Below are 13,615 nucleotides of genomic sequence, written 5' to 3' on the forward strand. Positions count from 1 at the left end.
AACAATAATAGCACGATATATTTATTTCATCAGTCAACAAACAACAGCTATCGACCGTATTATTTTATTTTCTAACTGAACATCCATAACAATAGCTTATTATTTACTCAATGACATAACAGAAAAAAAAAAAAAAAATCATCATCTAAAGCAAAAACATTGATGTTGATAAGCACAATTATTCATCGTGAACAATTTAAGAAGGTGAGTTCCGCCGTGAAACTAGAATAATTAGTATCTTGATCAATTGATCAAACCAAGGTAACAGCAACAACAGCTTTAACCGTGTCTCTACCACAGAAGATATTTATTTAATTTTTTATTCAACATTTCACAAGGAATGTATCAAAAGGTGTGTTTATCCATAACCCATCTCCAGCAATAAAACGTATTTTTTCAGATTCATCAACTGCCAAAAACAATAGCAAAAACATATGCAAGACTCTTTGTTCAAGCATCTGTTACAATATTAATAATCAGAACAATTCCTTCAACAACAGGAAAGACTTATCATTCATTTGTCATTTACAACATGAACTCTAAAAATAAATTGATATGATTTTTTCTTCCGAAAGTTGGGTAATTTAAGGCTATTGATCACATTCATGACAGTGACAGTAATCATTGCTGGAGTCACAGCATCCTCCTCCGACCCTGGACTTACTTATAATCCAAAATAAACCACGAGCAAACCAGAGAACATCGAACAGCCTTGAATTATTATTCTGCGACTGTGCAAACTCCACAGAGAATAGTCAGAGTTGGACTAAACTATGTTCAAGCTCATCATTACTTCAACAATTGTAGTTACATTGATTAATTTAAGGACGATAATCATGGTTACGCACCATAAAAAAGGGCAGCAATTTTCATTTTATTCATTTGTATAGTCAACAAGTGCTTGTTGAGTTTGTTTTTATTCTCCATTACTGGATGAGTATATTAAAGGGTCAAAGTTCAAATTAGTAATTAAGAAAATAACTGTTTATCGTAAAGCTTTGCTAAATCTTTGCCGTCAGCTCATCTTCAGTGACAAACAAAGCAGCTCAGTGAAAATTATGCAGATGTTTCCTGTGCAGATATGATGAATCATGTTGTCTTCCTCCCTTTTTCTGCGTTTCCTCTTCGTCCATGAACCCACTATGGTATGGATGGACGGATTCCTGTGAGACCATTAGAAATAAGACGTCAATACCATTTGAAAGCTCGATTGTTGACTCATTAGTCGCGGCTTCATCCATTTCCTCTATTCATTGATACCATTAGAAAGACAGAGTGCTCTTACACACACACACACACACTTCATCCACACAATCTCTGAACTTGAGGTGCATCAAGGGACACTTCCCACACCATCTTGTGGTGACATCAAGTCATTACAACGGTATCTGCCCAAACACAATGGTAGGGATAAGCACCTTTGAAAGCTCAGGGTCACTAAAGAGATATTAAGGAGTGTTATCGGACGACTTCTGCAGTAGTTACTAACATTTGATCCAAATGTTTATACATATTTCCAAATGACGGCAATTCAATTATTCCATAACGTTCCTCTCTGCCTTCAGCATCAGAAAAACAGAAGCAAAGGTTCTGGAGAAGTACGTTTCATTTCCTTCTTCTTCTTTTTGTCCAGATTTACTGATCCGTGCAAAAATGCCCATTATACACTTCAAAAAAAGAACGTAGAATTCTGTAACCTTAAATGGTATGTCTGGGTGTTTGATTCTGATTTTCTATTTTTTATTTTGTGTGTTGTCTTATTTAATTTTTACTATCGCACTATCACCACAAAAGAAACCCTGTTGTGTTAACAACAGTTAGCAATAATGTGTGTATTGAGTACATATTCAGAATATAGCAGCTATTGGACTGTATATATTTATTTTTCCTACACAAACAACTGATTATGATAATTATAAATAGCAATAGATTTTATTTAAAGCATGAAGTCTCCATATAGTGATGTCAAATAAACAATGAAAGCAATTCATATCCCAAAAAAAAACTAAAAAATCACATGATAATGTGGATCAATGATAGTTATTCATCATCAAGCCTAATATTATGAATCTAGCTTTGTTATTTGGATTATACTACCAGATATAACTACACACCACACAGCCTATTAAATTAAAAGTTTCTTATTTCTTTGTGAACGTTAGCTGACTATGGTTACGTTTTTTGATGATGAACATAGCAGTGTGAGGAGCTGCTTAATGTTTCACAACAACTGATGTCGTGCTGCGAGTCATTTTGGTCGAATCAATGTTGTTTTCACGGCTGCTGCATTAACACTGCATTAACCTGCTTTATATCACCAGCTGAGCTGACCTCAGAGAGCTCAGAAATACTGGTTGATGCTGCAGATGTTTCCCCCAGAAATGAAGTTTCATTAAAAACTCATTCTGATTTAATGATTTTCCAAATCGGATTATCAAAATAGATTATTAAACCTGCAAAACCCATTTGCATTAACACAGGCCACACAAAACAAGGTCCTCAAGGTGTTTAATGAGGTATTGGTTTGATTCCTCTTGAAGCCCAGCCCTTTATATATTTGTTTAAACAATGTTGAATGAATAATATAATACTTAGTCACTAGTGTTATGTGACAGTAGATGCAAGTTTGGATTCTTTTCTTTTTCTGAACATGCCCAGGTCTGAGCAGCAGCGTTGAGAAGCCAAACGGGTCAAAGTGAATCAAGAAACCATTAACCCTTGTGTTATCTCAAGGGTCAGGTTGACCCGATGGCCCGAAAACAAATGTCATTATTTTATCCATTGTGTTGTCTCTGGGTCAAGGTGAACGACCTCCACCATTACACTTGTATTTCTGGAAGCCAGCGAGGACCTTTGTTTTCGGGCCTCCAGTTCACCCTTGACCCTGGAATAACACGAGGGTTAAAAACGTTGAACTCAGACTGAAACAATACAGTTCGTGAAAATGTTCTCGTCACTGAAATAGTTCCTACAGTGTGAGGGCAACCTACACCAGCCCGTTGAGGGCACACTCTTGGGTCATCTTTATATACATAGATACACTGAGCTTTGGTCAATGTATGCAGAACGTGCGTCACAAAGATTTTGATGCAATAAAGGACTTCCCTCAAGAGAGAGAGGAAAACAAACCTGACACTGTCCAAAGACTGTAACTGGTAAACCTTCTTGATTCAATCATCTCTTGTCCACTATAAGGAAAACAATAGCAGTCTTTATCTGGTTGTAAATCCTGTCCCTGTGGTCAGCTGAATTCACGCATGAGTGCTGCATGCCATCACTTCCTGTAGTCTTTCTCGGCGTGTCTGTCAGCACACAACCCCCACTTCCTAAACAAACACATATTCAACAGCCAGCTTAATGTCACCGATTCCTGTAACTGCAGTCTTGTGACAGACCGCTCGGGTATTACTGCTCACTGACTCACTGACTCCCCGCACACACACCAATACATGCATGGTGAATCACCTGATGACAGCGAGACCTTCATAACCACATTATCAAGCTGCTTCTGAGAATTAGCAGCTCCTAAGCACTCATAACAAGACTCCCTGCGTGCAAGACGTCAGGATTCCTCTTCCATGGAATATATGGCCATAATTCTCAACGACATGACTTGTCAAGTGATGGATAACGAAACACAATAATCTCATAATATGAACTTAAAATATGTATACAATTTGTTCAGCTCACGATACAGTTTGATATGATATAATCAGCTCTAGATACGGTTCAATATATTTCAACAGACTTGTATGGTTTCAAAATAACACATTTAAAAAACATGCCCAAAAATCAGCTTTGAAAGCATCTCTCGTCCTCAGTCAATGCGGGGATCTTGCAGGATTTCATCGCTTCTTTAGCTGCTGAGAACTAATGACTGCTGCCATCTAGTGGCCAGAAGCTAATTTGCAACACAAAAATTAACAAATGTCGTAAAATATGATTTGAAAGCAAAAAAACAACAACATGAAAACAAGATATAAATGAAAAATAAATAAATAAATATAAATTATTATTACATTGGTAGAAAGGAGTGAAAAGATTTAAAGTTGTTCAGTCAAACAATTTTCTCAAAGTAAATTCAATGGTTAAACAACACATTAAGGAAGGATCACAGTTTGCTTTGCCCTTTGAGGTCAACAAGTGTGTGCTATTTGAAATGATCTCTTATTCAACAACACACTTCCCTGTTCTCACCATCGCTATCAGTCTTACCACACACAAAAAAAACCCAACCTTTACGCCAATAGTTCCCATTTCTACTACACTTCATGACAGGGCGTTTTTAACACAATGATGGAATGAAAACTGAACCACTTTGACTAATTATCATATCCGTAGAAAGGTTCTGTGTACACATATTGAAAAAAGTAAAAGTTCGGAGGTTTCTTTTCATCAGCTTGTGTAACAAACTGATGATAATAATAATTTTGTATTGCATACAGAACATGACACCAACAAGTACATTATTAGAGTAACCTCGACAACATTGGTGCATACAATAATCTTAATAAGATATATTCAACTTATTTTGAAATGTTAATAGAATTTTTATAATAGAGGATATATTAAGTAACAGTTTGTTGTGATGACTATAAGTGTAACTGTATTCTAAACTTGCTAGCTTAGCTAGTGGCTAACAGTGCTAGCTAGCTGTTTCATTCTGAGGTAGAATATACTACCAACATAATATTTTGTATCTCTCTTTACTAGGTTGAAACTACCCATGTTCTGTGAAAAAAATCTGGGAATAATACTGAGGGGGTTTTGGTGTTTGACATAATGTGAATGCTTTTAAAAAGTGGAATTTTCCCCATGGTTTCCTCGGGTAAGACTCATTGGTGTGAATGGCTGTCAAAGCGCTTTGTGACCCTGGTCTAGAAAGGCGCTATATAAATAGACATTATTATTATTATTATTATCATTATTGTTTAACTTCTACTCAGGTTACATTACATCAAAGGTTGCGATCGGTCAAGTTCATCCACCCGTAACTCGGAATGAAAGAGTCTATATAGACTTCATACTCACCCTGACAAAGTTGTCGGGGAACAGCCCCCGCCGCCCGCCCAGCTCGCCCTCCCACCACCCGCCGTCATCTCGTCGAATGTTCACGATGATGTCGCCCACCGTCAGGCTCAACTCGTCGTCCTGCTGAGCCTCATAGTCGAACTCCACCACGGCCTCCACTGCACGAAAGAAAAGAAATCCAATTCATTTACATAAAAGGACTACATCTGCGCCACATGGTCCCACATTTACTTTAATTTGATTGAATTATATTCATTGGAAGGACACGAGAAACCACAAAACACACAAAGATAATTCTGCAGGAATGTACTCAGCTGCTCTCCAGAATCTGTTTGACGCACTCACTTGCCAAGACTTAAACACTGATCTCTTTCAAGTTCAGAAAACACACCAAGTGTAGAATGAATTACGGCTCCAATGTATGATTTGTGAATATAGCGGTTAGGATGATGGGAAACCAGGAAGCATATGATGTACAATATGCTGTTTTGAAAACTCAATTAGATTATAATCAGATAAACATTAATGCAAATAAACAAATATCTTAGTGTAACCAAGCTGATTCAGCACTTAAATGGTAGTTTTGTGTCATAGGTCATGCCATTGTATTTTAACTTTTTTCTAAACGTTGGTCAGTGAATATAATCCTGTCATTAACCGGTCAGCGGTACATAAAAAAGTTTCAAAATCCATGATCATACAAAAGAAGGTTTTGTATTTAGCGATAATAAATAAAAACATTTTGACTGGAATTCCTTAAATCTCAATGAGTGGCAGTACGGTATATAAACAGGGTGTCCATGTCTACATGTTCACGTTGGACACAAGGTATTTTATTCTATTTAATTTTCATGAAAACATGTTTGTGTTGATTCAATTTTAACAACATGTTTTTCCGTAGTTATTCAATACACAGAACCCTCTGTTTCAGCTTGTTTATTCCTGAAAGCAGAACACTAAAATGATTAAACCTATTTGGTCAAAAAAAGCAAAGGAATCTCAAATATCCTGCAGTCTGCACTTGTAGGTCACAGGATTATACTGACACGCAAAGATGGATACAAAGTATAGATACTAATATTTGCTATTATTTGTTAATATTTTGATGAGTATCTGATCAACATTTCAGTTCCAGTTTACTTTCCACAAACGGTCCCTTGGCAGCATTTCTGACATGCAATTTATATTCCAATCCCCATTCTAAAATATTACCAATTTGTTTTTGTGAATTGATGAAAATTAAAAAAGAAATGTGTATATATAGATTTATACACAGCCAAGTCGCACGACTATTTCATTTATTTCAAATATTTTTGGGAGAAAAATGAATAATGCTATAAGAAATAAGTATAAGTTGCAATGTAACAATTTAACTTCTGATACTTAATTTACAAAGTTATATTTAAAAATAGCATGGCTGTTTTTAGTATTTAACATATTAAAAAAAAACGTTATTAAATACAGGATACTAAAATCCAATCCAAGTAAAATCTAACTTGAAAAAGTAAAAACCTAAACTAAAACTAAAATCGTTACTGACAGGAAACAAAAGTATATGTTCTTACCACCCATCACAGTGGTGGTCTGTGGTCTAAACTGTGTGGGCAGTCTAAAGGGGACGACCGAGGAAGTTCTGGGGGAAGGGGGGGGGGGTTACCATGGAAACAAACCAGCTAATCGGACTCAGATGCATCAGTACTTAACCCTGTATTGGGGATCCATGAGATGCTTCTGCAACTAAGAGGTCGCCTTTCAAAGATTTCTTAGAGACATGTGTCCACGGGACATCAATAATCTGAAAGTCAAAGACGTGGTTCAACTCTGCCTGGTGCTCAGATGGAGAGGATGTGATCCTGGCTTCAGATAAGTCACAAGATTAGCTGCAGTCCAGACAGCGACGTGGCACAGATTCCATGGTCTCTAATGTGACATTGGTTTGGGAGGCAGCAGCTTCTTCAGAGCCTGGTCAATGTGTACAAAGAGATGGCGGGTCGCCGACAACAACGAAGAGTAGATGTGAGTGTCGGTGTAGGACCGAGCCGAAGTCCGCCCACTCCTGTCAGATAAATACCAGCACGGCAGAGGAGAGGACGACAGCTTGCAGCTCAGAGTGCAGTGAACACACATCACTGGTTGTTAAGTAGTAAACGTGAAGTTCAGACAAGAACCGAGTGGTGTGACTGACACAGGAAGGACATCGAATGAACCCTGTGCACACCTCGAATTAAACATTTCCGATGGAAACATCACAAGCTCTGTGAGCACAGTGTGAACACAAGTGTTATCTTCTAGTGACAAAGGTCGGGGGCTAGATATATATGGTCGACTGGAACTTGGAAATTTAAAGCACAAATGTAACTTTCCCATCTTTTATAAAGGTTATTATTAAATATATAATAACAATACTTAATTTCAATTCATCATTTTAATTTCTAAACATTTCTTTCAATATATTGTGATACGACTCAATTCCGTGCCTCAAGTTCCACATTCAGACTCTTTTATAAAAGTTTAAAAAAGTCTAAAGGAACATTTTATGAGCTAAAAAAAGCTGACATAATCAGTTGTGCTACTTTGAATTCTTCTCCAAATAAAAACAAATATTGCTTTCTTTGGATTTCAGACAACCTGTGTCCATCATGTCAGTTAATTTCCCCAAATAATGCCACAAACATTTTTTGATTCAATTTCAAAAGGCAACTAATGTGTTGATTTAAGTTTCTCTTAAATAGATCTTGGACCTCTATTATACTCATCCGTATGTTTGTTTGTACAAAACAACTATCACTCTCTTTTTATTTAAATTTTTAAATTAGAAAATGTGCTTAAGCTGAAACATTGCATCTTCCTGGAGATTTTTTTTTTTTTAGCATAACCACACCCCCTCTGCTGTGATTGGTCAAGCAATGAGGATCGTCACTGCGGGTCTTCAATCCGGGAAGTTTCCACAACCAAGAGACTCGATGTATAAACCAATTTGAGGCATGATTACAGCTGGCTGGAGAAGGAGTGAAGGCTTTATAATAAAATAATGAATGGGCTCTGCTCTCGTAACCTTTCTTTCGCCAAGATTTTAGACAGGAAAGAACTTTATAAAGTAGCAACTTTATAACATGGTCATGAGAGACTCACTCTATCTTGGGGAGGAAGACATTTGAAACATGTGACTTAGTGACAGAAGTTTTTACATTAGTGGCACTTAATGAATTAAACATATGTGACGTAAAGGTTTTTATGGATTGCCGTTTAATTATTATTTTTGAAAATAGAGGCAACATATAGAAAAATAACTATATTTACGTTTATTAGGCAACATTGTATGAGACTCTTAAAGGATCTATTAAGGCGTGTTTTCATAATATCTTATTAATGTTGGCACTTAACAACAAACATCAATGTTGGCATATTTTGGCTGGTAACATAACCTAGATGTTAAGCCAGCCTGACAATCTTCACTGGGAGGACTTGCGTCTCTGAAAAGGCCTTGAGAAAAAAAAAGATTGCAGGTTGCAGTCGAAACAAAATTCCAGCCAGATATGTCAAACTCTCATGTGGATGTAAATATGTACAGTAGTGGCTGCTGGGCCGCTCACAGCTGCAGACCGTTTAGAAAAAGAGGAAACAGGGACAAAGCAATGATGACATTTCACAGGTTTATGGGCAGACTTGTGTTTGGCTACAGTAATTATTCAGCTTCGGCGCTGATGATGTTGCGAGCAGCTGTGTTTCTGTCTGAGAAACATTCACACTGGAGCTCAGCCCGCTGGGAGTCCAACCCACCCACGTTCACCCTCAGATCACAGTCTTCAGCAGATTCCCTCACATTAAAGCGATCTTACCGCCATTGTCTGCTCATCATCTCTGCATCATCTGGGGATTTGGACCTTCTCCATCTGCATATTAATCTGCCTATTTCCATTTCGTCAAATCCCTTTTGACAGCCCCAAACTTTTTTCATTTGGCTCTTGGTAGTGTAGGTGGCTCCAGAGGCAGCAGGAGGAGAGGAAAAGTTTCTCTTGGCAAAAGTTTTAATTCCCCTTCTCCGGAAATATATAGCCTGCTGCATTTGGGGATTTTCGGAATAACTACATTTCCACGTATCGGCTTAGAGGTAGAAGGTAATGCTCACAGATCAGGGTCCTGGACTTTCACTACTTCCAATTAGAGAAACTTCCTACCAGACGTGAAAAACCACACCTGCAATTATTTTTTCTTTCACAGTTGGACATGACTTGAACTCCAACAACACATTGAGTCAAAAAATGGCAACACTGAATATGTTATTCTTCCCACACTACATCTGCTACAGCTCTTACATTGATGTTGTCAGACCTGCTAACATAACACAAGTGGCTTACTGAGCAGCTTAAACATTAAAAGCTCCCCGTGATAATAGATAATCTTTCGCGTCTGTGATTAGTCTGGCGGATTTAAAGACATCTTCAGCTAAGCTATAGATAGCATTGTGTTTTTGTTAAAGGAAATGGGAAACACTGATAGTTATTGTTATTATGTTCAGAAGAAATATTAACCATTTGTCCTTGTTCGAATAGCCACATCTCCTTAAAGTGTCCTTGAAACAAGTGTATACATTTGAAATGTACACTACTTAAATTTAAATTGGAAGATCTAAACAAACTTTCTTAAATTGGAAGACTACGCTTATTTGGACAGATGCACCACAATCTAAACCTTATTGATTTTGCGAGTCACTAACTCGCAAAATCAATAAGGTTTTTTTTAATTGAAAACACATTTTAAAACTATCAAAATGAACCAAAGTGCCTCAGAATCAAGCTCTAGCTTTGGTGTCAGCTTCCCACTGTAGTCAGTAGACTTCAAATGTGCATATTTATCTAAGATACCGCTTTTCTTATCTATAATACAATGTATTCTTCGAACAAAAAAAAAAGAAGAAGTGACATGTAAATAAGCAGTCTTGAGTGGAAAGAGACTCTCGATGACGGTGATCTGCAGTAAGAGCACAGAGAGGTTTGTTGGGTTTGTAGTGGAATGGAGAGCGAGAGAGGGCACGTGTGGGGGCGAGATATTTGGTGTTAGCTGGCATCGTAATGTAGAAATTCGGATTAGTGATTCCAGACTAGGGTGAGTGGGTGAACGGACAGCGAAAAAGAGTAAAATTATCGACAAGTTCCTGCAGATTGAAAAGGACTGAAGACAGCCACAACTGTTACACTTCCATTAAACTGTTGAGTCAACAACAACCCAAATCAAGAAACAATCCATCCAATACCTGTTACTAATGTAAGACGACTTTTGTCTAACATACTCTGAACCATTCGTCTGTGGTTTCACATCCAAGTGTGTTCTGTCGACTCTGACCTGATCAGAATATTGATTGAAATCATCACCAGCTTCTCTCTGCTTCATGAGAATGAATCATTTTTAGCAGTTATTTATATAACTTCAGTATAAACACTGCAGTAACACATTAGAGGAAGATAATGGTCGTACATTTTTTCAACTGAACTTGATAAACGATTTTAATAAGTTTGTTGTGTTGTGGCCTCTTTTGCAACGTGCAGTTGTACAACTTGAGACTCTACCATTAACTCGACCAGCCTTTGGATAAACGTCAAAAGTAGCGTAGATGGAAAACATGGCGTATAAAGTCGCGTGTCCGGGTCACAATGAGAAAACTTTGAATACATGTGGGCAGACGAAGAGACCAAATAATTCTTAGCATCGTATTTGAGAGAGATATTACTTCCACTTTCAGGACAAAGCCACGTCCAGTGTCCATCAGAGGTGACGAGGTGGAGATAGTTGACAACTATAAGTACCTTGGGTATAAGTGCAGGACACTAACCTGGTCCTGCAACACAGACCATGTATATAAGAAGGTTCAGAGTAGACTGCACTTTCTGAGGAGGCTGCGATCATTTAACATCTGCAGGAAGCTTCTCTGCATGTTCTACCAGTCTGTGGTGGCCAGTGTTTTATGCTGTGGTGTGTTGGGGTGGGAATGTGTCCAAGAGGAGTGTCAACAGGTTGGACAGATTGATCAGGGGGGCTGGCTGGTGACAGTTGCTGAGAGATGTTCACTGGAGAAACTACTGTCCATCATGGATGATGACAGTCATCCTCTGAGCACTGTCATCAGTGAGCAGAGAAGCAGATGGAGTGAATGAATGCTCCTTCCATGATGCAACACTAATAGACTCAGGGACTCATTCATTCCTCGTGTTATTAGATTGTTTAATTCCGAGTTTTGGGGCAGGAGTGGAGTGAAAATATGATGTTATTCCATGTTAATCTTTGTATCCCTTTTCTTTGTTATTTGTCTTTGATCTAGGTTGTTTATCTTTAGATTTAAATTGTGTCATCTTGCACTTTCTTTTTATTGCTCTTTGTTCTTGTTCTTGTTTCATGAATCCATCGTCTGTGTTGCCGTGTTGCTAGAAAAACAATTTCCCCAAAGGAGAACTCCGGAGGGATCAATAAAGTTCATCTATTCTATTCTACTTCCATACCAGACCGTATGAAACATGGTTTGAAACATCCATCTTCCTGTAGTCGTTTCATACATATATCACATAACAATAGTCATAAGACTTCTGCCCAGAACAACTTCCCTCTGCTTAATTTTGAGCTTGAACAGAAAGTTACAAAGCACTTTAGTTAAAACTGCAAACCAAGCTGATTATCTCCAGAGGATTATTGCGGTTGAGTAAGTGGACACTTCAGTGTTTATTTCACTAACCACTCTTTCGTTTAGTTTAATGGCTCCGTTGTAACAATCATGAGGACATTGAGCTGCTTTCTTTGTGCGAGTTCCCCTGCAGTGGAGTCATGTAGTAAGAGGTAGTTACAGCTTCACCGGTGACCAACTTCCCCCTTTTGTAACCAAAATGTGGGTTGTAAAAGAGGGAAAAACGCTACTATGACACGACTGAAAAAGCGATAGTCTAGAAGCTCATAGGCAGCCTTAGCAAACTGATACAGCTCAGACCACTGCGATAAGTATCAGACAATATTCTTATTGAGCAATAGAGGAAAAGCGATGCAATGCTCTTCTGTTAACTAGTAAGCAACTTTGAAGCCTTTTAAACATCTTGAGCTGGTCTATTTGGATATTTTACCACCAGGGTTTACCACATATTCATTTAATTTATTTGCTTCCTCTTTATGTCCTACATTGCCATAAATGTAATTTCACCACTGTGGGATGAATAGAGAATCTCGATTTCAAGTTATCATTGATCTGTTAGCTACATTAAACACCTAAATAACTCCTTCTTCCTTTTTTTGTCCTTTTCTTGAGCAACTATTTTCATGCGTTTTGTAAACAAGTACGTCTGATATAGACATGAAAAAGCAGGAAGAATGTAAAGTACGCTCTTGAAAAGGGAAATTTGTTAGTTGGTAATTAAGGAGTTTTTAAATGTCACTTTATTCATTAGATATACATCTTTGTCTATGAATCTAAAAGGAACGTATTACTCTGAAAATAATCCCAACCCTCGGTCAACGCGAGTGCGAGTAGAATGGAGTGAAGTTATAAATTTTGGGTGACCTATCGCTTCAATAAGAAACAGACCGGCATCCTCTCCAGGGTGTCCCCTGCCTCTCGATATCTGGGATAGGCTCCAGTCTCCCCCGCGACTCTGACCCCCGGGATAAAACGGATGTCAATGAATGAATGTCACGAAAAATCAGTTACTATTCTGATTTAAAACAAAAAAAAAACTTTCTTCTTACACTACAGTTGTTTGCAGTGTGATTAAATAAAGTATAATCTTCCATCTCCCATTATTTTCGTTAGTTATTTAACGCCAAGGCACAGTTGGAACGACATAGACCAGAGACCTCTACTATGGTTTAAACCTCCATGAGGATTAGTTTAGGTAGACATTCTCCTGCACTGCTTCACTGAAGTGGGACTACATGGAGGTTGGATTTGCTTGTTTTTAGCTGTTTTTTTTGTTTTTTTTTCAAAAATTGCTAGATGACCCACCAACTGCTAGATCCTTGTAGCAAACCCTCCTGGAGCCACACTCGGGCCTGTCTTTCATTGAGAACAACACACAGCCATTGCAAACGTGTCAACATCTGCAACTCATCACGGTGACCCCACTGCCTCCTTAGAACCCCCCGGGCGTCCCTTTCCCTGGCGAGGCTACGGTCGGGGTTAGCTACAAAACCAAATGCATGGGTGAGATGAGGAGAGGGGGAGGAAAGGGGAGAGGCTGAACCCTGAGCGCATCTGGGAGTCGATGCCGCTCCAGATGCGCAGTCACAAGAGCCTATTTTTAGGAGAGCCGACGAATAATTCACAAGGAGAGCAAGGTCTTACCCATTTATATGGCCCGGTGCGTTCAGGGTGGCTGGTGACTGAGAAGGTGGGTAGTATTTCAAAAAAAGTGTTGAAACGGAATCGGGACCGAAGTGTGTTCCCTCGTCCTAGAAGAGCCGCTAGAGCCGCGCTGGAGCGGGAGGAGCGTCAGATGAAACCATATTCCTTCCTCTTTTCTCTCTCCAGCGAGAAGCAGGAGGCGACGGTGAGCGACTCCCTCTCCTGGTGCGTTCACGGACGGCACGGAAAATCTGAATTCAGAACGAA

At 38.6% G+C, this 13,615-nt stretch overlaps 1 protein-coding gene across 2 annotated transcripts in view; it reads right to left on the reverse strand.

Moving 5' to 3' along the window:
- The window catches only part of sh3kbp1 (SH3-domain kinase binding protein 1), a 30,546-nt gene extending 16,982 nt beyond the window's left edge, over positions 1 to 13,564 (reverse strand). For both annotated transcript variants that reach the window (XM_087789423.1, XM_087789422.1), the window contains exons 1-2: positions 13,349 to 13,564; positions 5,032 to 5,189 (exon numbers count right to left, since the gene is read on the reverse strand). In XM_087789423.1, coding sequence (XP_087645549.1) covers positions 5,032 to 5,189; positions 13,349 to 13,352 — 162 coding nt within the window. In that variant the 5' untranslated portion in view covers positions 13,353 to 13,564. The remainder of the gene's footprint in view (positions 1 to 5,031; positions 5,190 to 13,348) is intronic.
- Positions 13,565 to 13,615: the final 51 nt, after the last annotated feature.

The sequence above is a fragment of the Callionymus lyra genome, chromosome 4 (genome assembly GCF_982586985.1).
Source record: "Callionymus lyra chromosome 4, fCalLyr1.hap1.1, whole genome shotgun sequence".
NCBI lineage: Eukaryota > Metazoa > Chordata > Actinopteri > Syngnathiformes > Callionymidae > Callionymus > Callionymus lyra.